Genomic DNA, 23,112 nt, shown 5'->3' with positions numbered 1-23,112 from the left:
CGAGTATATTACACATTGCATTAATGTCTTGGGAAAAAAATTCATTTTAAAGATGTATTTTCAACATTAGTAACATGGATGTCTCACAAGTTGCAAACATATCTGGGTGATTCTTTAACTACGGGCACTATTGGCCTTGCAAATGTAATTTCCACCACACCATTGCCTTACAATATAAAGCGCCTTGGGGCAACTGTTTGTTGTGATTTGGTGCTATATACATGTGCTCTGATGTCACTGTTTATCTCCATAGAAACTACCCAAACAATCTTTCATACAAACTGTTTAAAGGGACATTACAGTGTTGTGGTGGAAATTACGGCAATAGTGTGGGACAACTACATTTTGTTTAAAAAAAATCACAACAGTTGTATGACATTGAATACCCCAATTATGTTTTGATTATTTTACTGATATTTTATTCAGAGATATTTTAAAACATTAGAAAACGTTTCTTTACCATTCATTTTTATCATTGAAGATCAAAAGTCTGAGTGTGGGACAAGCGCAAAACGGCAATATTTGCATATAATGATGCTGAAAAAAGGTGAAAAAGTCATCATAGACTACTAGAACAAATTTCCTAACACACTTTCATTGTAAAGATAAGTATAAAAGTGTGAAATTTCCCCTTTTTTCTGTTTTTCATACAATATGATCAAAGGACATAAGTGCCCGTAGTCTAAGAATCACCCATCTGCCTGTGACATCAACTCAGATATCTCAGATTGCTCCATTTCCTCACAGGCTTCTGAACTCAAATTCCAGTCCAACTGAGCGTTCAAGACATTTTCCCCAGAGTTAGAAGTTGGAATATCTGACCATCCAAGTGTTTTGAAGGCAGCATAAGCCAATTTTATATATATACAGTTGGTTGGAACTTTACATAGCCGTTATTGGCGTGAATGGCGTAATTTTGAGCTTTTAATGATGTCTTTGAATTGTTCTTTGGTCAGAGTGGAGTGATTGTACAGTATGCTTCATTAATGAGTTTATTCGAGAATTGGGTTCATAAGTTTGAATTTATTTTGGATCTTCTCTCAAGGATCTTCCTAGAGGGTTTGAAAGCCTCACATTTGGCCTGTCCATGTGGGGAGCTGCAAATTTTAGTCTAGCTTGAATTTGTTGATTTTAGAGCAGGGACTTCTTTCAGTGCTTAAAAATCAACATACCAAATATCTATCCTGTAGTACCACTTAGATTTTCCTCCTGCAGTTAACAGGACAAGCACATGTATGATGGAGTCAGTGAGTGGGTCCACAAAATTTTCATAACGCCATAAAAATCGGTGCATATTCAGCTTTGAAATTTTGGATTCTGATCAACATGGGTGAAGACCAGCCATAATTAGCAGTTATTCTTCTATATATACTGATTCAAATCGTATGTTTACACATCAGTAATCCAATAACTGGGGATAATTAGGTGATGGCAATAATACAAAGACGTGTTTATGTGCACTTAATGTGATAATTGGGAAACAAACAGGCTTACATTAATTGGACAGATTTTTTTGAGTTCTGAACATCGAACAATTATTTCCAAAACATCCTGTCAAAACTTCATGTCTATGACCTTACTCATTGTGGTGTCCCAGACGGTCAGGCCTGACTCGATGTGGGACTTATCTTTGCAGATTGTGCAAAATAATGCTCTCCTTCTTCACACTTTGTATCTATTTATAATAAATAATCATTATAATTAGTAATTGAATTGCTTTTCATTTGAGGATGAAAGTCATTTTCTCTTCACTCCCAAAGTGGCTTCTGATCATGTCCACCATGTTTGCTTAACATGTGCTTGTACTTTTAAATGTTTTTAATTTGACATTTTTACACATGCACAGATGTGCATAAACCAGAATTTTGTTATTGTACAAATTTTTCAAGTTGTACAAAAACCTTTCGATAAACTCTGCAGTGCATTGATGAACATTCAAAGGTAAACTTCCTGACGTACTTCAACTTTTCACAATCATTTGTCACTCCAGTAAATTTGCAAAATCATCATTTGGATGCGACACCAGAAAGTCATTACAAAAATAATTTATTTGGAATCATGAAAGTACAAAACAGTGCAATGTAATGAGTATATCTGAATGCAGGACACATCCACACTGATGTAGGATCCACTTAACATTTAGAGCTACATATACTGTATGAAATGAGAACTGGGACCAGAAGGGGGCTCTGTGTCGGGCAGTGGAGCTTTCATTGTAGACATAAGTGCAAAACAATGATACTGAGCATTCTTGTCGCTTTTAATTTTTGCTTTTTCATTTGCACAGTCCTTCCCCATATTGCTGACTATTTTAAAAGAATAGCTTTAGCTTTGAATCTGACATGGACGTGACATTGTAATCATGTCCCCTATAGCCTTGTCTGCATTGTTCACAATCTGCTGTGATCCTCAAACAAGCAGAAATTGTACCGAATGTTTGATAAGTGCACGTTAAGCAGGGCTGAAAGCCTCTGCAAGCTAAACAGCTGAGGAACCGTTAGCCTGTGATACACGATGCAGGAGCGTCACATTAAACGTCATCTCGCCAGGCACAGGCAGGACTGAGAGCTTCAATGAAATGAGGAGTTTGAGTTCAAAGTGTGCAGTGATCAACATTTCAATCTGTGCCCCTATGACTTTGGTTGACTCCCGGCAGTTGGCCCCACCCGTTGGTCTTTATTTGAAATGCTGATTAAAATTGGAAATATTTTACAGTGCAAAAGATCAGTTGACTTCCATGTATAAGCAAAGAGAAAACTGACCACACAGCTAGCTGCCATGTTACGGATTCAACAACATTTCAAAATATAGCAGAACGCTAGTAAGGAGTACTTTCTGCTGTAAATACCTTAAATTGGCTCCACAAACAAGAAGCCACATTGAATATTACTACACACTCACACATCAGTATGCATTACACACATAGCTATTATTATTGTTATTCAGGCCCTTCTATGAGCTCAAGTTGAAATTTTTAAATCTAGACAACAAAAATGTTGATAGTCCCTTAATGCAAGTGCTGCATTTTTCAACATTCTTCAATGAGCAGTTCTCCCGAACAATAAAGTTTCTTCTTGATCACACGGAAACCTGTGCTAAGTTTAATGGCTTGTTTCACTACTGCAGTAGGAAGAGATTTGGTGCTGAAAAGTTCTTGGATTTTTGGCCACAGCCCGCTGGACTCGAGCCTTAAAACCAGAGTGAGCTGGAAGGTTGGGACGAGGTAAGGGTCCACACATAGTTGCTCTATGCTCTCCAAGATGTCCCCTCGCTCCACGCACACGTCAATGAGAGCCCCGCGTAAACCACAGGGCTCGCTAGCTGCCAGATGGAGGAGCTCGTGTCCGATGTGCTGCAGGAGGTTCGCTGGGATGAGCAGTTTGGCACACCTCAGAGAACCATCAGAGTCTTTAGCTTCCCTCAGGCGTCTGGCAATGAGGTCCACGACGTCTTTTAGGATGGTCTCCTCCAGTGGATCATAAAACAGGTTGTCAATAGAAGGAGACGGCTCACCGGATACATCTAACCCTGTTAAAGAGAGACCATAACTGAAAATGGCGCATAAAATGTAAAACCTATCTATTACCAACATTTATAACAGTGTTTGGGTTCGCTGTGCATTCACACCCAGTATGGTAATAAATATTGCAGTATTGAGAGTTGGTACAACAGCAGATGCAACAACAGCAAACGCAACTGTGGTTGTAATAATTATTACAATAGTGGCTAAGTTTGCAAATATTTATCATTACATTCTGAGAAAACTAATTACACAGGATTATTAATGACTGTTGTAATAATTAGCGCAATTGGGGCCATTGTTACAACAATGCAACTACTATTGCAATAATTATGACAGCAGTCATTGTGTTACAAGAGGTATTAGTTGTATTTCTACCATTTATTACCCTAATGGTTATGCTGTGCATTTGAACTCGCAAACTGTAATTACAGCCCGATCGATATATTGGCTGCCTGATATGAGTCTCACAAATGCATCAGTGTAAATTTTGTTGATATTAAAAGTTATTTTACTGCCTAAACAATACAGAAAGCACTTTGTTGGAAATGGTGGGGTCACATAGCAGAGGACATTCTTTACAATACAGTAGGGCTGCAGCTATCGGTTTTTAGTAATCGAGTATTCTATTGATTAATCGAGTAATCGGATAAGTACTTTTGCGTTTTTAAAAAACATCGATAGTCCAGGGCTCTCCTTAAGCAATGGCACAATGTCACTGCGCCAAAGTGTTGGCATTTTGCTGAAATGGCAATGGGATGTGGCTTTGTTTTGTTTTCTTCAACTTGTAAAATGTAACCATTTTTAAGTTTTTTTGGTTTTTTTTTAAATTAAGGTTGATGGACTGGGTCCATGTGTGATCCTCCCCCCCTCTTTCTCTGCAATTCAGCAGATGCATTTCAGCTGGAACATGCAGCCTCGTAGTCAGTTTAAAAAAAAAAAAAATTATTTTAAGTCACCGTGTTTGTGAAGTGTTGTCCAAAAAAGCAAAAAATTAAAAAGTCAAAAAGTGTGAGTCTGAGGGAAACAGAAGAAAGAATGGACTTCTGCTGTTTGTCAATGTAGCCGGGGCCAGAGCTGTGACTCGTCCAGTCTGAGAGCCCCTCACACCGTGCAGAGAGCAGCCGGCCACCATCCCTCCCCACGTAGCGCAGACTGTTTTTTTTAAAAACTAGACAGACATACTGCTTCGCTTTAAATGCACAGTAAGTCTATTTCAGATGATCGGTGTGGACTCTCTTAAAAGGCTTTATTGTACTCTATGTGTCAAGCTGGAAAGCGGTAGCTATCGTTGCTAATTTCATTAGCAGTTATGCTCCAGTCTGTTTTGTTTTTTTCCCTGTGGACGTTGCAGCGCCACACACAGGCCTGGCATATGTACTACAACGTTAAACGAAGCTTCGAGGCACAGAATTTGCCTTGAACATTTTTTGTAATCGAATTATTCGAGTTACTCAACTAATCGTTTCAGCCCTACAATACTGTCAAGCATGGCACTGACCCCATCACCCCTTGGTCACATTAGCAACAAGACACAGAGGCAAAGTGAACAGCTGCCATTCAGTTTCAATCAGCATGAAGAGAATAAGTTTATATATACATATGTTTAAACTGTAAAACATTAAGTCTCAATCACATTTCTTTATCACAAGAGTTTGATAATGAAGTGTTAGGAATCATTGTTAAATTTATGTACATATTGGCTGTATCATTAATTTTTTTTATTCCTCATTCATCATATTGGTACCCCCCCCAAAAAAATCCATTATCAGTTGAGCTCTAATTGTAACCAGTATTACAATAGTAGCAGTTTTTACAATAGTCTGCAACCGCTACTGCAATAACTATTAATTACTAACTGCATATAACTAACAATACTGGAGCAACAAGACTGGCCATCTCCTATGGTCAAACAATTAAAGATGAACAATATGGATCTATTACAATTTTCTCAGAATATTTAGATAGAAATTTACAACGATTTTCACACATTTTACATTGTGTATTGTGCAGTTTTCATTATTATACATCTGACTGAAATCCTTTGTTCTGATTGGCTGATTCGCATGTAGTAATTGCAATAATTTTCACAATAAATCATCCAAAGTTAATAGCCACATTATTGACTGTTTCTGCAACATTTCGTGCAACGTTATGAGTGATTGCGGACCAATTTTGTCATAACGGGCAACTGTTTCGCGCATGCGCAGGGGTCATGCGTCGCAGATGACATCATGGCGGAGAGCAGAAGGTTTGCGTCCGTGGATAGATTTGAGAAATTTTTTTTTTTTTTTTTTTACGTATGAAGAGGAAAAATAACCAAAAATAAAAGAGAATAAAAAGTGATTAAGCACATTTTTCACACAATTGTAAAGATAAATTTATTAACTACACAGATGTATAATAAAACAAATGGGGACTGGTTTATCGGGCGGCATATTGGAATGTTACCCCGCGGTAACATTCCAATATGCCGCCCGATAAACCAATCACTATTTGTATATTGTTTGATCACCAAAACCTTTTGAAACCTGCACAGCCCGGCTTAAGATGCTTTCTTCTTTTTCCCCTGCACCAGACGACATGGATCAACCAGATTTAAGGTGACAGCAAAGCAGGAAGGTCTAACCTGAGTCTGAGAGGTCGGTCCTGCTGCCAGAGCTGGACGTGGACTCCACAGTGCCGCTGAAGTCGGTGAGTCTCTGCACCAGCTTGTTCCAGGACAATCTCCTGGGACTTCCGTCCACCGGGGAAGGAGGCGAGCTGCCGGCATCACACAGGGAAGGCATCGTCCTCCTGACAAAGTCTATCAGGAAACAAACCAAAAAAAAAAAAATCAATTTCACCTGAGCAAAAACCCCAAGTGTATTAACTCAATCATTTAGTTGGGGGGAGGGGGCGAAGAACTTTCCAGCAAGGACATTTTTATTTGAAGTAGCCACGAGCGCAAAACAGGTGCCAAGTTAGTGCATGTGTTAAATATTACTTACAGTTTACGCCAATGCGTCCGTGGTCGACGTCGGTAATTCTCTGTAAAAGTCCTAAAGAGCAAATCTAACAACTTTTCCTCCCTGAAGCTGCTGTTTCATCTGCGGTTGCGGCTCGTCTTGCAACAATGTTTATATAGGGTCTGTGAGGCCACGCCCACTGTCCCCTTCAGCTAGCCAATAGAAATGAGGGGCACGGCGTCTAAGTCGTATCTTGCCTGGTAACACGCCAACGACAGAACAAACAGGAGGAAAAAAAAAAAATGTGGAGGAGGGGAGGAGGAGGTCCAGTATTTTAAAAGTTATGGAATTATAGACTTGTGAGGTGTTTTTTTGTGTTAATATCCGCCACAAACATGAATAAGTAGCTCTTGCGTGCATGTATGTAGGCTATCGGCGGTTTTAGTAGGGGCGAGACAGTTTGTGCACTGCTGGTTCAGTGTTGCATTGCAGATTACGTCATCGGTTTTCAAGCATTACATCAGATTTTTTTTGTCTGTTCATCAGCAATGTAAACATAATCTGCTTGTATTATAAAATGTTTTATTTTCACGGAAATCTATTTAACACCTGCTTTGGTATTTGCCCTCTGCAAAGGACCGACTTTAAGACCTCACCTAACAATTATTTGATGTACATATAGGCATGCACAACTTTGATGTGGCTTGAAAAGAAAAGCAAGTGTAAAATGCGTTGCATATATGGTAAGATTACATATTGCAGTGGCAGTGTTCGATTTATCATTGCAAAACGTAATGCAAATACCTTTAAACATGCAGCCTTTGAGTGTACTGTCGGGCAGTGGCCGTGTTCATAAAATAATCAAATGCAAATGTGCCTTGTTATCCACAAGACCTAGTATTTGGAAATAAAATGAATGACAAATCTCATTTCACGCTATATGCAACGTCAACTACACCTGCTCCTAATATCATGCATCTAATAAGATCTCTGCAGCAAGCCCAGACATGTTCAGGCAGCAGAAAGGCATGTAGTATATTTAATCAGCAATGCAAACTTGGTTTTCAATGATCTGTTGCATGAAAGTTACCCCAATTTCAATCTGTTCATCCTCATTATATGCACCTTTAATTTGGAGACTTACACGTGTTTGAGTTATTGCGTTAAACTGAAGATTGACTCATTCACACTATATTTTGTCAAATACTAGTAAATTTACTTTTCTGTCAAGACAAAATAAAGGCAAGAAACCCCCAAGTCCTTTGTTTAAAGATTAATTTTGACCAAATATGAGTAAAGTGGTATTACCTTGATGGGGGTCGGGTGCAATGGGGATTGAATTGGAAAGTCCAACTTACCGTGGCCAGATAGTCATCCAAGGATTGTCTGGTGGACAAAATTTCAGCAAAATTCATTGAATAATTTTTGAGAAAATGAGTGGACAGCATGTTTAATCCCTTCTAGAGGGTCTTTAGAACAACTCAAAGTAAATGAAAATCTTTGTGCAGATTGACAATGATTCAAAGAATTTCTGTGCAGAATTTCTGTGCAGTTTTTCAGCAATAAATTGAGAAGTGTACAAAATGTCATTTTGGCCCTTTTGGGGGTGGGGCAGGGGCATCCTTAGAATGGCTCAAGGACATTGTTTCTTGCCTATAGGTGGCCACCAAAAGAGGACAATTAGAGAAAATGTTATTGTATAATAAAGTAAATATGCGAGCATATACGCCCAACCACAACCGACCAATCAGCATGCTTGTAAGCTCACTTCTGGTTTCAGCATGGGAGGGAAAAAAGGCAGATATTTTTTCACCGGCTGCGGGAGGGTTCACACCCCGCAGAGGGGCTGTGATCTAAAGTGATTCTGTTTGGCTCATCACACCCAGGGAACTGTGTCAAACTAACACCATCTTACAGCCAACACGCAGCATTTTGTTCAAAAACTGTTTTGTCATCGTTAACAGGCTTCCGTTCAAAATGCTTATGAAGTTTGTCTGTTTTGATCCACTGCTGTGTTTTCGCAGTACTTAAAGACAACGCCGTTAAATGTGTCAAACATACGCCACAATAGAGCCATAAAAAGTGGTGTAAAAAACGTAGTTTAGATGCACAAAATGTGTCAAATACATGATCATGGTTGGGCGAATAAGATAAGACATTATATTTATCTGCCCAACGGTTGTGCATGTAATGTTCAATGTATGACTTATCTGCCCAACGGTTGGGCATATAGCCTTTGCCTTGTCGGTATCTCCCTCCCATCATTTGAGGAGGCTTACGACCAAAAGATCCTTGGTTCAATTCCCTGTCAGACAGGAAAATCACAAAGTTGCTTGGACAAAGCGCTTTATCCTCAGGTTCCTCTTGGTGTGCAGCAGAGTGCCTTGCATGACAACACACTGACATCAGTGTGTGTGTGAAGCATCATTGTAAAGCACTTTGAACATCTGCATCAGATGGAAAAGTCAACAAAAATTCAGTCCATTTTACATTAATATCAGTGCAAACTGAACCAAGTTTGAGTTGCATTTCAAAATAAAAATTTAGCTTGTGCATCTTCAGAAAAGTGACATTAGAGGCGAATACTTCAAATGGAAGAAGTGAATGAGCTGGGTTTAAATGAAGTACACAGCTTTTGTTTAGGGTTGCTGGCAGTCCTAGGCTGGAGCCCAATAAGGCAGTAAAGCTGTTCCAAGATAAGATCAGTTAAGAGATCAGATATACTGTACAGCGGGCTGTGCTGAGCTACGTGCAGCATAACTTGCACAGGAAGTGAGAGGCACAGCATGCACTCAGACAGCCGCGCGTACATTGGGAAACAGCATCAGATTATGAAATAAAGATAATAACAACAGAGGCAGCACCATGAGGTTCCAGTAGCTTGTAACGAAGCTCCACCCGTGAAAAACAACACACAACCCATCAAATGAAGTACGAATCAATATTCAAGACAGAGTACAAAATAAACTTTTGCACTGATCCAGCCCTCAGATATTCATAAACCAGCACGGTACATTCTGTACATGTTCCCGCCTCACTCACTGAGCAAAACATCAAGGACAGCACTTCTCCTCAATGCCACAACAGCAGAAACGTAGAGGCAGTTATCACACAAACAGGAACCATGATGACAAACGTGGACTTTATTTATAGGCTCGCTTTTGTTTTACACAAAGCTTGGTTTCAAGCGACCTTCAGAAGCACCGGGCAGGCAGCAGGATTACAATGAAGCCATCCATAAAAACAACACCTCACATCAAGACATGGAAACACTCACAAGACTTCATTTTATTCAGTAAATCCCTACTGCAGGAACCTGCCTTTCTACAACTTACTGCATGTGTATTCTGAAATAAACTGCTGTTTATCAAACCATATATATATATATAAAAAAATGAATTAACGAATTATCAATTTCTAAGTTTCCTTTAACAAAACAAAAGAACTTGATGTTTTTGTACAAGTACTGCCTGGTACTTGACAACAGCTGTGCACAACCCTCATTGCCAACACGGGGGGAGGAGTTAATGTGTGGTTTTGTGCTCTCTGAGGTTGTCAAATTTGAAAAAAAAAAAAAAAAAAAAAAAAAAAGAAGTGCACCTTACAACACGCACATCCATCTGGGATCTGCTGTGGTGACAGAGTAAAAAAAAAAAGGAGAAACCAAAGGAACCTGCACTAGGAGTGCACGTTATACAAATTTGCAATAACTCACTTATTGGACAAAAAAACTAATTAAAAATATCACTGTGGAAAATGTGTGGGTGTGTGTGTGTGTGTGTGGGGGGGGGGGGGGGGGGGTGTAATAATTAAAAGTATACATGTCAGTCATTTTTGGCCAAAACTAAAAAAAAAAACTAAAAAAAAATAATAATGCATTTGCGGTGGTCCAAGTAATCAGGGCTGAAAATGATGGTTTTATGTGACAAGAGAGAAGCTTATCACTCAGTAATAAAATGATACTTAAAACCTGACTGATTAAAAACACAATTACCTGAACAGCTGTGCAGGATGTTGTAAATGCACATGTATGACTCTGTCCATATTACCTCCAAAAGAGGTAATGAGATTTTTAGCAAACATTGTAGGAATACTCCTTGTGCAAGTATCTCCAGAAGATTAAGTTTGGGAGCAGATCAGTCAAAGATCCAAGTCAAGGCTGTTAAAAAATTATATAGTCAGAAAAAAACAAAAAAAACAAACAAAACATTTTCCATGATATCTCCACATCCAACAGGCCTAGAGAGGTGATCCAGAGCTTATATCGATCAATTAATCATTTGTCATTACATGGTCTGTGATATCATGAGGACGTCACTAAAACATAAAAAAAAAATCCCTTTGATTTTTATGAAAATGGGGTTGAATACATTAAACTGTCCACTTAAACGTGATTCGGCGATGAGCTAGCATGCTTTTTAATTAATGTGTGTTTCTTGTCTTTTACTGGTGACAGGAACCACAGGGTGAAGTGCAATAAAACACATTCTGTTTTATGATGTGCTTGACATGATGTAACAGTAAACGTTTGATAAGACGGTTCCCCATTCAGCTGAAGAAAACAAAGATTCAGTTAAAACACTCAAAGCCTTTTGTTAAACCTCTACAGTTCAATAAAATGCACCGCTACTTATCAGACAAAGTTGGCACGTTCCACAACATGCAACAGTTAAAAGATGTATTAAAACAAAAAAAATGATCAGTCAAATTGATCTCAGTAATGGGTTACGTATTCCAAAATGTTCTCAACAATCAGCAAGTTAATTTTAATAGTCAACCAGAATGAACTGAAGTCAAAGGTGCAAACAAAAAAGCAGGTTAATTACGTTTGCTGGTTTGAAAATGATTGCCAGTAACGTATGATATTTTTATATCTCAGATTATACAACCCCTGGCAATAATTATGGAATCACCGGCCTCGGAGGATGTTCATTCAGTTGTGTAATTTTGTAGAAAAAGCAGATCACAGACATGACACAAAACTAAAGTCATTTCAAATGGCAACTTTCTGGCTTTAAGAAACACTATAAGAAATCAGGAAAAATAATTGTGACAGTCAGTAACGGTTACTTTTTTAGACCAAGCAGAGGGAAAAAAAAATATGGACTCACTCAATTCTGAGGAATAAATTATGGAATCACCCTGTAAATTTTCATCCCCAAAACTAACACCTGCATCAGATCAGCTCTGCTCGTTAGTCTGCATCTAAAAAGGAGTGATCACACCTTGGAGAGCTGTTGCACCAAGTGGACTGACATGAATCATGGCTCCAACACGAGAGATGTCAATTGAAACAAAGGAGAGGATTATCAAACTCTTAAAAGAGGGTAAATCATCACGCATGTTGCAAAGATGTTGGTTGTTCACAGTCAGCTGTGTCTAACTCTGGACCAAATACAAACAACATGGGAAGGTTGTTTAAAGGCAAACATACTGGTAGAACCAAGGAAGACATCAAAGCATCAAGACAGAAAACTTAAAGCAATATGTCTCAAAAATCAAAAATGCACAACAAAACAGATGAGGAACGAATGGGAGGAAACTGGAGTCAATGTCTGTGACCCAAACTGTAAGAAACCGCCTAAGATGAAATGGATTTACATACAGAAAAGCTAAACAAAAGCCATCATTAACATCTAAACAGAAAAAATCAAGGTTACAATGGGCTAAGGAAGAGCAATCGTGGACTGTGGAGGACTGGATGAAAGTCATATTCAGTGATGAATCTCAAATCTGCATTGGGCAAGGTGAGGATGCTGGAACTTTTGTTTGGTGCCGTTCCAATGAGATTTATAAAGATGACTTGCCTGAAGAGAACATGTAAATTTCCACAGTCCATTGATGATATGGGGCTGCATGTCAGGTAAGGCACTGGGAGATGGCTGTCATACATCATCAATAAATGCACAAGTTTACGTTGATATTTTGGACACTTTTCTTATCCCATCAATTGAAGATGTTTGGGGATGATGAATCATTTTTTCAAGATGATAATGCATCTTGCCATAGAGCAAAAACTGTGAAAACATCCTTGCAAAAAGACACATATGGTCAATGTCATGGCCTGCAAATAGTCCGATCTTAATACCAATTGAAATCTTTGGTGGAAGTTGAAGAAAATGGTCCATGACAAGGCTCCAACCTGCAAAGCTGATGTGACACAACAATCATAGAAAGTTGGAGCCAGATGATGAAGAGTCTGTTTGTCACTCATTAAGTCCATACGTCAGAGACTGCAAGCTGTTATAAAAGCAGAGTTGGTGCAACAAAATGATGTGTGGAGCGTTCTTTTGTTTTTCAAGATTCCATAATTTTTCTCAGAATTGAGTGATTCCATATTTTTTTTTTCCCTCGCTTGGTCAAAAAAGTAACCGTAACCGACTGCCACAATTTTTTTTCCTGATTTCTTATAGTGTTTCATAAGCCAGAAAGTTGCCATTTGAAATGACTTTAGTTTTGTGTCATGTCTGTGATCTGCTTTTTTTCTACAAAATTAAACAACTGAATGAACATCCTCCGAGGCCGGTGATTCCATAATTTTTGCCAGGGGTTGTATGTTGGACAAACTGATTTTATTTTCCTAACAGCATGTAACATTTTGCGACAAGGCTTTATTTGCATAATGTTTAAAATCAAACATAAAAAAAAATGTGCTGAACAAAAGAAAAGAAAACTAGTTTGTGAAACCGATAGAACATTACAATTACATTACAATCACATTCACTGTGTTCATATCGTATTTCACACTGAATGCAGAATAAGCTATGAACTGAAATAAACTCTTTTCTTCTTATACATTTCACCGACGGACACTCGAACCAAAGGCACCTCTGGATTTCTTATTCTTAAGATGGTGTAAATCCCAGTAACTGTTCTATGGGTTTGTACCGCCACTCATCTGCTTCCAGCTCCTCCACCAAACTCGCAAGTTTCTCCATTCGTGATACCTGTTGATCTGGAAAAGTTCACACTCAGTCAAGTTACCAGACTAAAAAATGAATAAACAACCATATTTTACATATACACAGTTACATGCTCACCGATTTTGACCTGTTTCAGTGTTGACGCAACTTGGAAACTGAATACGGACTCGCATAAGAATCTGTCAGAGCCATCTGGAAAGAAATATATGAAGACGTTTTCAAAAAGGGGGCTTTCAGCAACATATTTTAAAATTGTTTAAATATCCAAAAGACAAAAACAAGAAGACAAAATAGAACAGCAAGTCAACAGATGGTAAATTAAAGTATGAAATATTGATGGTATGAAGTGATGTGGTGATTCTGGAATTTTTAGCATAACTGGGTCAACAATTTAATATTTTGTCTGAAAACATGACGAGTGATGACTGAGTCAGAAGGTCATATCTCTGTTACCAATGACTGAAAATACATGATATTTGGAATACAGGTATTCAGTCTGATATTCTTTAGAAAGAATAACTCTCCACATATGTCACTATCATAGAATGTGTGTGTGTGTGTGTGTATATATATATATATATATATATATACATACACACTAGACAAAGCCTATATGACATCATCCATTGGTTTTCTATGGAAGCCTGGAACTGACAAAATTACCTCCTTGTCTGGGCGTTGCCATGTTTAGAGCCATGTCCACACTGATTCATGATTAATTCATTATGCATAAAGGGGTGGAGCATGGGTGGCTTTGTGTGTGATGAAACAAGCCCGAACACGCCCCTCTCTTCAAGTCCGTAGCACCGGCTAACAGACTAACCTCAGCTCAGGTGTTTCTTCAATCATAATTTTTGGGACTGCGCAGTAAATGTTATGAGCCGCGTATCTCCCACAGTAATCGTACATTAGGCGACATACCGACAGCTGCTAAAAGTGCTAACACGTTAGCATACATATTAAATAAAAGAGGCTTTCACTCAGTGTGAATAATATGCAAAAGGGACGTGTTAGATGATCCATTTGGACGTTTCACCCGCACAGCAAGACAGATTATTCCAGGTGTTTGGAATAAAATACGCCAACAAATACACAGAGAAATGACACAACAGCGAGCGGCTCCACTGCCAGCCAATGCTGAGCTCTGGTTGGAGGCTACAGGACGAGTTGCTGGGCTGGACTCAGCAGCTGTCACTCAAAGTAAGCACGCCCACAAATACACCGAACTTCATGGCTTAAAGCATCTTAAACTAAGAAGTTAGTAAAAAAAAAAAAAAAAAAAAAAGATCCCCTGTACAGTTGTCACGGAGGAGCAAACTATCTATAGAGAATAAAAATGATTTTTTTTTTTTTTTTTTTTGGTACCAGGCTGTAAACATGTTTATTTCTGCTCTAAAGCTGAGCATTTTAACATGAAGTCCTATGGAAAAGTGCTCTGTTTTGGAACCAGCCTGAAAATACAGGCTCGAGTGTTGCCGCTTGGTTGCTACACTCTGGATGTGGGTGACCTTGAATGTGCTTCAGAACACAGACATACAAAGTAATGTTTGGAGGGTTGTATCTCCTAAAGTAATGTGAGAAACTAGTTTTACCTGTGTTTTAGGATCAAAATTATCATCGTATAACAAAATGGAAAAATCCTACCACATAAATGTCATGAAAATACAGTGTTTCTATGATATTATGTGTGTTTATATGTGGAAATGCAATAGAGGAAAGTTTCTAATGCTACTATATATAAAAAAGCAAACCAGCACATGACAATGTTCATTGTGTGCAGTGATATAACTACATACACAAAATACAGAATAATAACAGATTGCAAGAACACATTCACAAAATGTCAGAATCTACATAACTCTATTGTTCGTATCTCTTTGGGACAACACTTGGGTTATATTTACATGTGTTGCATCCACTGCTGCGTGTGACGACTGTGCACTGACACAAGCATGTAGCGTGCAGCTGTTTCAGCTGGCTTTTGAGATGAAGCTTACAAGAAAACTCCTGAATGAATGGAAATAGTGAGAGCCATCACCTGCAGCACGTTTTAAAGTAAGTTAAAAACTCTCCAGCCTGATGCTAACTGGAAGTGTGTCGTTGTGCACTGTATTGCTGTTCTGTGACACATTATGTAGTTAGTGAGCCTTCTTTTTCTGTAAAGGTTGGAGTGTGTGATTAGTATTTCTTACAGGTACTATGATTAATTGATGAATCCATTATTAATCAACTATAAGACAACAGATTCAATCGATTAATAGTTCTGAGTCATTAAAAAAAAAAAAAAAAATCCAAATTCCCTGATTTGAGCTTCTTAAATATGAATACTTTCTGGTTTATTTTACTAGTTTCCTCCTATCTGACAGTAAACTGAGTATTTCTGGGTTGTGGAGAAAACAAGACATTTGAAGGAATCATTTTCAGGTCTGGAAGACAATGATCAACATTTTTCACCAATTTCTTTAATTGAGAAAAATAATTGAACAATTTATCTACTATGACAATTGATTAATCAACAAAAATAACCCACCAATTAATCTAATATGACAATAATTGTTAGTTACAGCCCTACTGTTTGTAATGTGTAAAAAATAAATAAATAAATCTCAAAGCACGCGTTTTTTTTTTCACATCTTATGCACTCTATGTTTTGATTCAACTCACGCTTAAAATCTGGACCTCCTGTGAAAAGAAGTCAACCATCGACCGAACGTACCCCAGCTCCCTGAGTACTCATGAAATGCAAGCACCAAATTGTAGTGCTTCTTTGTAGCCTATATTGATTTTCACAAATTGTTTGACTGGGGCACCACGGTGGATTAGTGGTTAACACTGTTGCCCCACAGCAAGAAGGTCATGGGATTGATTCCTGTGGCAGACCGGCGTCCCTCCCTCATGGCCCATGACTGCTGGGATAGGCTCCAGCAACCCGCGACCCTGATCCTTGGATGAGCGGGTTGAAGATGAGTGGTGTTTACTGGGTTGCCCTCTCTGGGACGTCCTGACAGTTCATGGGCTTCCCAAGAAGATGAATAACTTAGCCACACGGGAACTGTGACTTGACCATTTCTGACAGTAAATCAGGGAACCAGCCAGAAGGTAGCTCGTCCCAAACTGTCCACACACTGTACAAATAGACATCACTGTAGTAGTGCTTCATTTTCTGAAGCAAATGGCTCTAGGTTTAATGTAAAAACCAACCAACCCCCCCCCAAAAAAAAATCAAAACATTTTTACCTCCACTCTTGTTCAATCTCATTTCTCTGACTTGATGTCTCAATAAACCTGATCCAATAAAAAAAAAAAAAAAAAAAAAAAAAATTGATCCAATTATCCATCTTGAAGGATGCTGCAATTTGCTGATCTGCTTCCAGGAAGAGACAAAATCGAAGCTACGCCGGGCCACCCTTCCAAGAAGTAAGTTATTGAACAGACATACCCCTTTACTGGGAATCTATCACTGTACTACTGTTCTGATTGGCCACTTTTCCACAACACCACAGCCTCTACCTGACAAATACAAAACCATTGAGTGTTGTATTAATCCATATATTTGATAGGGGCGTCGGGAAAAAATCGATTCACGTCCGAATCGTGATTCTTATTTATTACGATTCTGAATCGATCCAAAATGTCCAAGAATCGATTTTTTAAAAAGCATTTTTTAATATTTCTTGCTTACTCGCTGTGTGTACTGTTTGTCAGGCAACGGCTTCTGTACTACAGCGTCCCCGCAGAGGCGGGGGGGGGGGGGGCGTGGTCCGGCGTGCTTCAAACACTCGTGAGCTGCAGAGTCAGTGGGCTGTAGCTTAGCATGGCGGATATGAAGAGCTAATTCAGTCAGCACCGTCTTTGCTGAAGGCAAATGTTTGGGCGCATTTTGGATTTTATTATTTGCTGCATAAGAAGGAGCTTATGCAGTGTGCAAATCTGCAAATGAAAGTCATGTACTTCGGAAACACTTCAAATCTGCAAGCCCACATGCTACGTCATCACCCGGAGCTAAAAGAGGGGAGCAGCGGTCTCTGCCGACTACTGACCAGCGCTTCGCTAAACTGCCAGCCAACTCTGAACGAGCAAAGCAGATAAGTAAATTTACATCTAGAATCACTTGTTTAACCTTGTAAAGCTGCATTTTCTTAAACATAAACATTTTTTAAGTAATATAACTATTTCCCAGAGCTCTTTGAATCGAAAATCGATTCTGGATCGAATCATCACCCTAAGAATCGGAATCGAATTGAATCGTGAGTTGTTGAACGATTCACATCCCTAATATTTGATTCCAGATTACCAAATATTTACCACAGAGATGCATTAAGTCCAAATGAACTGTTAAAGAACCTTCATAATGTTTCATACTTTTATTTAAATTTCATATTTAAGGTTTATCAAAGCTTTGGCAGAGCATTCCAGGGAAGGTACTAGCCTGCTCAACTCAGAGAGGCTCGGTGGCAGTGTGCAATTCCACTTCCATTTTTGAAACTGAACTCATAAAAGGTAATCTGACATACCAGGAAAACATCTGCCTGGAGTTATGCGGCAATGCGAGCAAGCTGTTCTGCAATTTAAAACTCCAGTGATTAAAACTTGTCTCTTTAGCCATGATCCTGGACCAGTTCCAAAATGACCTTTCTTTGAAAAAATACTTTAAAAAGCAGTTTTGAAACAGCTTGTGGTTACTTTTCTGATAATCTGTCCAAGCCACTGGCACTTGGGATTTATCACTGCTAGACTTTGGTGCAGCTTTTGAAAATGTACAGCACTGCATATTGTCTGAGGTACTGGAAACACATTTCAGCATTACTGATCAAGGTGCTTTCTTAGTTGATAAATTTATTAACATACTGCGATGTGTCTTGGTTAGTAACACACCTTCAAAAAATTATGGGGTACCTCAGGGTTCTGTTATAGGTCTTTTGATATTGTTGCTTTCTACAGCACCTCTTGGGCAGATAAAGTGAAGTATGTGATGACACCCGGCTTGATATCGATATTAATGCAAATAATCTCTCTCATATAAGGAATTCAGAGGATTGTCTGGATTCAGTGAAAAACTACATGGCATGTAATTTCTGACTTCTAAATTCAGAGAATCCTGAAATGATGGCCTTTGGTTCCATGACACATATTCTGTGGACTTGACCACGATCAGTTAACATTATCACTGGATGTTTGCATTATTCATCAGTTATAAAACTAACAGTCTTGGAGTGATCTTTGATCCCTCATTGTCGTTTGGCACATTAGAAAGCTTACCAAGAATGCCAGTTTAACTTATTGAACACAGAGCTTATCTTATTCAGCATATTCTCTTCTTGTTGGTTGATTCAGAGACACCGATTCAGGCTTTGTTAAATCCAGAATGTATTATTTTAATGTCTTTTCTGGCTTGCCGCACAATAGTATTAATTTTTTTTCATATGGTTCAGAATGCTGCTCCTGTAGTTCTAACCAAGAGAAAAAAAATGTGACCACTTTACCCAAAATTTATCCTCACTAAATTTGCTTCCTGATCATGTGATGTCAAATTTTAAAGGAAAAGAAAACTCACTGATTCGTAGATTATGACATTGAGAGCGCATATGAAAAGTTGTAGGCATGTATGAATATTTATGTTAAAGCTAAGAGCTTTTTTATATGACTGGTCTAAAGCCACCAGCATGCGGCCATGCCGGCTGCTATAACAACAATGTGTGACGTCACATGGGCACACATTTTCACAACTCCACCAGTGTCGCTCTTCAGTATAGAAGGGGCAAAGCAAGTAAGCGGCAATCAACATCCCGGATCCCGGATTGGTATCGGGTTCCGATACTGATGTAATTCGCGGATCGGAATTTCCTGATCCAACCTGTGGGATTTACAGATACTGGAAAGAAACCACATCTGTGAAACCTCTCATGCTGCCTGCTGTTTATTGCTGAATGGCAGGAGAGGAGGGGGAGTGGGAAGTTTCTGCGCTGAAGGCGAGCTGTTTCTTCCGCGAGCCCGCACCAGAGACAAGCTTTAATCCACCGGTAATGGCAAATTTCTGCCCGGCTCTCGGGTTCAAATGGTCTGTGCCACAGAGCATGGATTTTCCGAAAAACGAACTGACTTGTTACTGAAAATCAGCCACTTGAATGTCCCGAGGCTGTGAAGCCGCAGCTCGGAGTGCAGCTGAAGAGGACAGCCGAACAGAGATTCACTTTCTCTCCGCTGAACGGGAAAGAGAGAGAGGGAGAGAGAGAGAGAGAGAGAGAGAGAGAGAGAGAGAGAGAGAGAGAGAGAGAGAGAGAGAGAGAGGGGAGAGAGAGAGAGTGAGGAAGAGAGGACTTATACATCAGCCCGTGTTCACCATCTGTAACTTTTTGTACTATTATGTCACAGCAGTGCCACAAGCAATCCGGGTTTTTTTTTCCCGATTGGTTAAAATTTGTGTCAATGGCGGCATTCATGAAATCATCGAATTCTGCTTAAATGCAGACTTTCGAGGCTGATATTTCAGTTGTAAGAGCTCCTTATTTTCACTGATATGCATCAATCATTAGTTTATAGCACAGTCTATCTTCCCAGCTGCATTTTATCAGTGGGTTTTCTTTTCCTTTAAGGTTCTGCTGTTATATATAATTCCAGTCAGTCATATACAATTCCAGTCAGTCAAGCTACAGTTTACCTGGTAGATCTTGTAGCACCTTGTGTACCTTCTATTTCACTTTCTATCCAGAATGCAGGATTACTTTGCATTCGAAAGGGAACAAGAAGTCAGTGGGCCACAGGAATTAGTCTTATCATAACTCCTTTACTGTGGAATAGTCTGCCCACTGAGATAAGACAGTCCGATTCCACTGATTTGTTTAAATTCAGATGAAAGATGTGTTCTGTCCACTTTATAATTAATTGTAGAGCCTCATCTCTTAGTCTGTAATACAAATGCGGAATTATTCTGCATACCAGTAATCAAACTAACTTTACAGTTAGTTGCTTATAGGACTTTCTTGGTGATGAGAAGTCAATGTTAAAATGGTAATGCCTTCTCACAATTAACTTTACTCTCTTCCATTCTGTCCAAGGTTTTTCCATGGGGACATGCTCTCTGCACCTCTTTGGCCATCTGCCAGAGCACGATCCAGCTGCTGTTGCCTATCTCACGGTTGCAATATTGCCTAGGACCCTAAGACTGTCTGCAGTTTTTACCATTACATGTACACAGTTTATCTTGAAAATTTCAAAACTGAGCAAGCCAGAAGCTGTAGGAATGTATTTTTCCATCCTCTTACCTTCCATCATTTCACCAGCACCCTTAGGATATGTGTAGAGAACTTTCCTGGGAGGGATGAGCTCTGACGCACTGAATCCAGAGCCAGTTACCGAGCTGCCGCTCACGCCTCCCGCAGACGAGGAAGAGGAAGATGCTGCCATTGCCTTAGTAAACTTTAAAAACAAAAATCACAAAGGAATAAAAAACCCACTACCAGGGTTCCCATATATACTTATGATTACAATTTATTTTCGGCTTGTATTTTGTATAATTGCTTATAAAAGCTGTTAATCTGTAGGGGCCCCATCTACAGCCAATCATGCACAACACTGAACTAATTTTAGTCTGTCATTGCAGCTAAAAATGTCATGTGATATGAAAATGTTGCCTGTGTGTTCCCAGATATCATTTCATTATGTGTGTCAGAGGTCTCAAATGAACCTAGGGCCAAAACCTAATGATGATTTTTTAATCGATTAATGAGTCGCTCATTTTTTCAATTAATCTACCAATTATTAATATATTTTATTTATATATTACTGCTCAATTAATATAGCAACAAATTTACACAAATTAAAACTTAAAAACTTATTTGTATTGCAATATTCAATCGTCTTCATTACAAAGACAGTATTCATTAGTAATATCTTTCAACTTCTCCCTTCGGTTTGCCACAGTTGATCTGCATGCAGATTTGGTATGTGTTTTACAGCAGATGCAACACAACATTAGATGGAGAATGAGCAGAGGTGGTCCTGAAAAGGGAACCTCCTGCTCCAGAAATAAGCGTACTAACCACTTGGCTGCCACACTGCTCAAAATGACAAAGTCTACACTGCTGGACATTAATTTCCAACAACAACAACAACAACAACAAAAATAGCACATCATTAACTGGACATCTGTCTTAATAATAATAATAATTTCTACTTTATTTATCCCCTTAAGGAAATTTACAGTCCAATATAAAGTCTTTCCAAAATAAAATTAATGCAAAAGCTTGTTTCTTTCAAATAAAAGGAATGTTGTTGCATTATGCATTATACTGCTTATTAGTCCAGTATTTTAAATTCTTATTGGTACTTTTGTTTTGAGAAAGAGTGCTCAGACTCATGTGACAATACTGGAGTATATCACTGAAAGATAACACAGTTTAGTACAGTTCTGATGAGATTAGTTTATTATGACAAATAGCTCTGAATAAGAAAACTCAGTGACAGAATGAACAGGCCAGATTCATAGCCATTGCCCCCCCCCCCAAAAAAAAATAAAAAAGGAAATATGCAGGTTTCTACACTGTTTTCATTTTCATGTCTTTTTTCTCCATTTATTAAGCTCTGAAAAAAATTGTCTCTACAGTGACTTTCACATTTTCTGTAGGTTAAACTTGTTCTTAAATAATAATAATAATAAATTTGGCTATGTGCTCCTACCAGTGTGCTTGTTGTGCGCATATCAAACCTGGTTCTACATTCAAGGTAGAGCAGGTCCTATCCTGCAAAGCAACTGCTGTCAACTGCTACTTAAAGAAACTGGAATAAGGCTGATGGAGAATGCTGCTTTTCAAGCCTTCATAAAAGCCAGAGGAGGAGCAACAATTTTTCTTATGTGATTCTTTTTGTTTATGTCTACAATTTTTCCTTGGGGACATAGGTCCAGAAACAAAAAGGGTCCCACCCAGTTATATCACCAAACTATTTCCTGCTCATATGCACAGTGTTCACATAGTGCATGTAACCATTATGTTGAGTGGTCATCTTTGAACCAAAGGATCAAAAGCTTAAACCACAGTTTTCTTCCTGGTTATGCAAAATTTAAGTTTGTAGCCGTATTTGTCGCACTGTCTATGCTAAAATGGAAATACTGGAAAAATAACTTTGGCATCAAAGCTGAACAAGAGGCAACTGACAAATTTCAAGATCAGAACCTAGGGTTAGGGTTGTGCATGAACCAAGATGTTAGGTTGTTTACATAACAATGGGTGTTTTACTGAACCTACATTTGCTCTGGTTGTTTTTATGGATTTATATACTTTTGCCACTTTTTGTTGGTTTTCACGAACACAATTGCCTATTTTTCTCCTGACATCTGACAACTCTGATTATTGCGCTGCCAAAATATACTGTGTAAAGTATGTGTGACTAAATTTGTGTAGTTTTATTCAACACAGGAGTTAGCTAAAGTAGCCGCTTAGCTTTAGCAAGCTAACTATTATGCAAACAAGACAACTATCCGTTTAGTCTGCAGGCAATCTACACCACCATTACTGTTCGTGCTCATAATGTGGCAATAAACATCCTCGTTAGGAACCAAATAACTTACTTTGGACGTACCAGTGGTTATAAATCTGCGCAGTTATTTACTTAGCTACGATACCACTGTTTTACGACATGGACAGCATTTTCCGCCCATAGCGACGGCGAACATACCGCAGATTTAACAAGAATAGGGACGGGCTGCGCTCGTGGTGTTACATAG

General features: G+C 38.8%; 2 protein-coding genes and 1 long non-coding RNA gene across 4 annotated transcripts; all 3 read right to left on the bottom strand.

The window, feature by feature from the left end:
- Positions 1–2,029: 2,029 nt before the first annotated feature.
- On the bottom strand, positions 2,030–6,659 carry ddit4 (DNA-damage-inducible transcript 4). 2 transcript variants are annotated; one of them, XM_034194113.1, is made up of 3 exons: positions 6,511–6,659; positions 6,150–6,326; positions 2,030–3,528 (listed from the first exon to the last, which is right to left on the bottom strand). In XM_034194113.1, exons 2-3 carry the CDS (start codon positions 6,307–6,309, stop codon positions 3,029–3,031), a joined length of 660 nt encoding a protein of 219 aa, XP_034050004.1. In that variant the 5' UTR covers positions 6,310–6,326; positions 6,511–6,659; the 3' UTR covers positions 2,030–3,028. The 2 variants fall into 2 exon arrangements, with proteins under 2 accessions (XP_034050004.1, XP_034050003.1); XM_034194112.1 differs by having other exon boundaries at positions 6,507–6,597.
- A 6,364-nt stretch (positions 6,660–13,023) lies between these two features.
- anapc16 (anaphase promoting complex subunit 16) lies at positions 13,024–23,104 on the bottom strand. The gene is made up of 4 exons (XM_034193685.1): positions 22,957–23,104; positions 20,654–20,807; positions 13,509–13,583; positions 13,024–13,423 (listed from the first exon to the last, which is right to left on the bottom strand). Exons 2-4 carry the CDS (start codon positions 20,793–20,795, stop codon positions 13,314–13,316), a joined length of 327 nt encoding a protein of 108 aa, XP_034049576.1. The 5' UTR covers positions 20,796–20,807; positions 22,957–23,104; the 3' UTR covers positions 13,024–13,313.
- On the bottom strand, positions 15,998–16,664 carry LOC117530763. Its single transcript, XR_004566445.1, has 2 exons — positions 16,370–16,664; positions 15,998–16,192 (listed from the first exon to the last, which is right to left on the bottom strand). It is a non-coding gene; the product is annotated as an uncharacterized LOC117530763 (long non-coding RNA).
- Positions 23,105–23,112: the final 8 nt, after the last annotated feature.

The sequence above is a fragment of the Thalassophryne amazonica genome, chromosome 18 (genome assembly GCF_902500255.1).
Source record: "Thalassophryne amazonica chromosome 18, fThaAma1.1, whole genome shotgun sequence".
NCBI classification, from domain to species: Eukaryota; Metazoa; Chordata; class Actinopteri; order Batrachoidiformes; family Batrachoididae; genus Thalassophryne; species Thalassophryne amazonica.
Note: the sequence above shows the minus strand (reverse complement) of the source record. Positions and strands in the feature narration are given on the sequence as shown.